The 3,528-nt window shown below is 42.5% G+C and overlaps 1 protein-coding gene across 1 annotated transcript; it reads right to left on the reverse strand.

Annotated features, from left to right (window-relative positions):
- Positions 1-649: 649 nt before the first annotated feature.
- On the reverse strand, positions 650-3,299 carry LOC104450560 (G-type lectin S-receptor-like serine/threonine-protein kinase SD2-5). Its single transcript, XM_018876224.2, is given in 2 exon segments — positions 650-849; positions 852-3,299. Coding segments are annotated over 2 exon segments (2,385 nt in total). The 5' UTR covers positions 3,037-3,299.
- Positions 3,300-3,528: the final 229 nt, after the last annotated feature.

Here is a 3,528-nt window from a genome sequence, read left to right on the forward strand (position 1 = left end):
ATGTGTGAGTTATCCAATGTGGGACTATTCTAACACAGCTCACATGTAGGGGAAATCTGGACATCAAGTCTGTACTTGCTGATATCTCCAATTGGACTCTTCTTCTCTCAAAAACTCGAAGCTTTAACTTAGGGGTTAATTAGGACATACTAATCATTCAACATCACACTAATTATCCAATGTGGGAGTTTTTTTGACGCAAATCATGTGTTTATCTCAATAGACATGTTTCTGTATAGCCAAACTCCGACTTCTGGGATGGAAGCACCAGAACAGTACTAGCAGGAGAAAGGGTAACTTCACATCTAGCAAGAGCTGCTGCAAATTCAAAAGGTGGCAACATGATGGCCATAAAGTTAAACAGACGAGTGCAAGTTTAGAAGTAGCAGACTAAGAAAATATCATTGCAGCTTGTTCAACCATTTCTTAGAGGAGAGGATCATTTTCCTTGAACAATAAAGTTTCAAAAGAAGATAATTGGGCGTACTTTATGCTTCTCACAGAGCATTGTATTGCAACGCGCAAATATGAATCTTGAAAACTTTAAAAAGTGCACTTCAGGACGATATACCACAGATTACAGGAATTGTTTCTCTTATATGTGTTGCAAACAGTGAGAAATATCTCCTGCTTTTCACCAATTTGAAAATTACCTAGGACCTGACAGCTGAACTTCTGAAAGAAATGTGTCACTACTCCAATTTATTAGTCCAGTTGAAGAGGAAATTTGGGGATGAGGTATGGTATAAAGGCCCTCAAGCATTTGAACTACTTTGGTCATCGGTGGTCTTAAACGCATTTCATCCTGTATGCACCACAGGGCAACTTTGATCGCATCCACAATCCTCCCTCCATTTTGTCGAATTCTAGTCTAGAGTCTAGAATTTCCTCTGGCTTTTCTTCTTCCAACATTTTGAGGGCATAAGTAGGAAAATGGGCCTTCTCAGAAGATTCTGCAGGATCATAGTTTTTCCTGCCTCCGATGATCTCAAGCAACATCACTCCGTAGCTATAAACATCACTCTTCTCCGATATTGGGTTGTTTGTGATCCATTCTGGTGCTAAGTAACCCCTTGTGCCCCTTAATGTTGTATACACACAGCTCTCTTCCCGGCTCATTAGCTTGGCCAAACCAAAGTCCGACACCTTCGCAACAAAATTATCATCCAGAAGGACATTCTCGGGCTTGATGTCGCAGTGGACAATCTTGACTTCACACTCTTCATGGAGATAAGCTAATCCCTTGGCTGTACCAAGAGCAATATTAAATCTAGTATTCCAATCCAGAATCTTACTGGCCCCGCTGTTCTTGCAAATCCATTTGTCCAGAGACCCTTTTCCCATGAACTCGTAAACAAGCAGCCGGTGAGACCCCTCAGCGCAGAAACCTTTTAGCTTGACTAAATGGACATGATGGATGCTCCCTATAATACTTACTTCAGCTCTGAACTCTTTCATTCCCTGGCCTATACCCTCCAGTTTCTTTACAGCCAAATGAGTATCGTCTGCGAGGACACCTAGGTAGACTGATCCAAATCCTCCTTTGCCAATCTTTGAAGAGAAGTTTTTAGTAACTCTAGTCAGATCATCATAACTGAAGCGGGTAGGCATGGTGAAAAGACTGTCCAGGAGATTGTCTTCTTTTAGAGAGTCTTGAGAATGGTCAACTAAGGACTTCTTTTTCTGGTGATACCGGAATCCAATATAAGCTAGACCGGCAATGACTACAACAGTTGCAAAAATGATGACTGCAATCACAATCACTTGCTTCTTAATATTCTTGCTGCCATTGGCCCCGGATGTATTTGAAACCTTCATGTACGAAACATAACCATTCAAACTTTGATCAGATCTTTCAAAATTTCCTATCTGGTCAAACAAGAAGCAATTCCCAGAACTGCTATTAAACAGTAGCACATTACAAGAGCAATTGCTTCTGCAAGCTTCTATACAAGCATTCACGTTGGACTTTAGAGAGGGAGTCACAAACCCAAGTGCAAAATAATCGAGCTTCTCTCCAATATATGCAAAATGTACCGATCTGTAAGGCGAGCTGCATGATGATAGAGGTTGAGGTCCACAGTTGCCATTGAGAGCGGGAGGGCATTGACACCAGCTCTCAAAGTAACAAATCTCGTAGGGCTTACAATATTCTGGGATACTGCATGAATTCTCGGGTATCCGAGTAGCTTCCACAGTTCTTGACTTCCCCATTTCAAGATTAACGAACGTGATCATCCCATTGGGTCCCAAAATTGCAGCCCACAGGGCACTTGGATCAGAGTTGCCAGAGAAGACAAACTGCCAAAGTAAGGTCTTATTTTGATCATAGAAGTTCCATGAGTTCAAGACCAACACCACAGAGTGAACATTGCCATTGCTATTGCTAACATTTGTTCTACGGCTGTCACCTTTCATTGACCAATAAACTTGTGGAGTCCGATATCCGGCAGACAAGATCAGATCGCCCAACGAAATATTCAGATACGCTGACATATTGTTAGCGTTTGGGAAACTTTTGAGGCTCGTCCCTTCTGTAAATTCCTGACCACTCACAAGAGTATCAGTAGGACTGCTAAAACTCTGCCAAAGGATTGTATCGTTCTCCCCAAGCAACACCAAGTTACCAGAATCCAGCAATTCCATGGCAGTGACCTTTTTTCCGGCTGTATAAGTCGACCAGGCGTTATCATTCCCCTTCTTCAAGTAGACATTCCCATTTTCTTCAAACACAAACTTATCAGAACTGCTGACTAATTGTCTTCCGTTAGCAGTCCAAATGGCTTGAGAACTGTTGAAATGAATGATGTTCAACACAAAGGTCGTGACATCGACGCCAGTGTAAAATCCCAAAGAAAATGCCGAATTGTTAGATAGCAAGAACCTCCCACTGTGATCCACCCACTCCATCTGAGAAGCTTGGAATCCAGGCGGAATCTGGCCAACAAGTGGAGAACCAGAAAAGCAAGTCCCGGAGAATAGGAGGACGCAGAAACACAGGTTTCTGATGATTGCCGAGAAAGACATCAACTCCATAGAAGGACCAGTATGGATATATCCGATCAAAAAAATACAACTAAATAGGAGGAAACAGATGACACCCAGAAATCAAATCCTGAGCTCCACCAAGGTTGACAAGTAAATATTTGATCTTTGAGATTAAACTCCAAGTTTCAATTGGATCGCTGTGAACACTTCCGGACAATTTGGGGAACAAAAAAAGAAAGAGGAAAGCCTGTGAATTACAGGAGCTGTGAGGCAAAGTTCAGTTTGGAGATTTCTTTCCGGGGGAGTCACTGAAGCAGCGAACGACGTTGAGGCTGTTGAGCTTTACTCATGGAAGCTGAAAACAGAAAATTGCAAAAGAAATCAGTTGGCATGACACCAGGGCCAGGATGGTCAACCTTGTTGTCTTAATTCCATAATAATGCATGGATGAGCAGAGTTTCTAGTTTTTCGTGAGCAGGCGGCGAGCGAATCAACACAGCTTCTTCCTCAGTGGATGCTCACAGAGAGGGAGAGAGAGAG

The sequence above is a fragment of the Eucalyptus grandis genome, chromosome 6 (genome assembly GCF_016545825.1).
Source record: "Eucalyptus grandis isolate ANBG69807.140 chromosome 6, ASM1654582v1, whole genome shotgun sequence".
Classification (NCBI taxonomy): domain Eukaryota; kingdom Viridiplantae; phylum Streptophyta; class Magnoliopsida; order Myrtales; family Myrtaceae; genus Eucalyptus; species Eucalyptus grandis.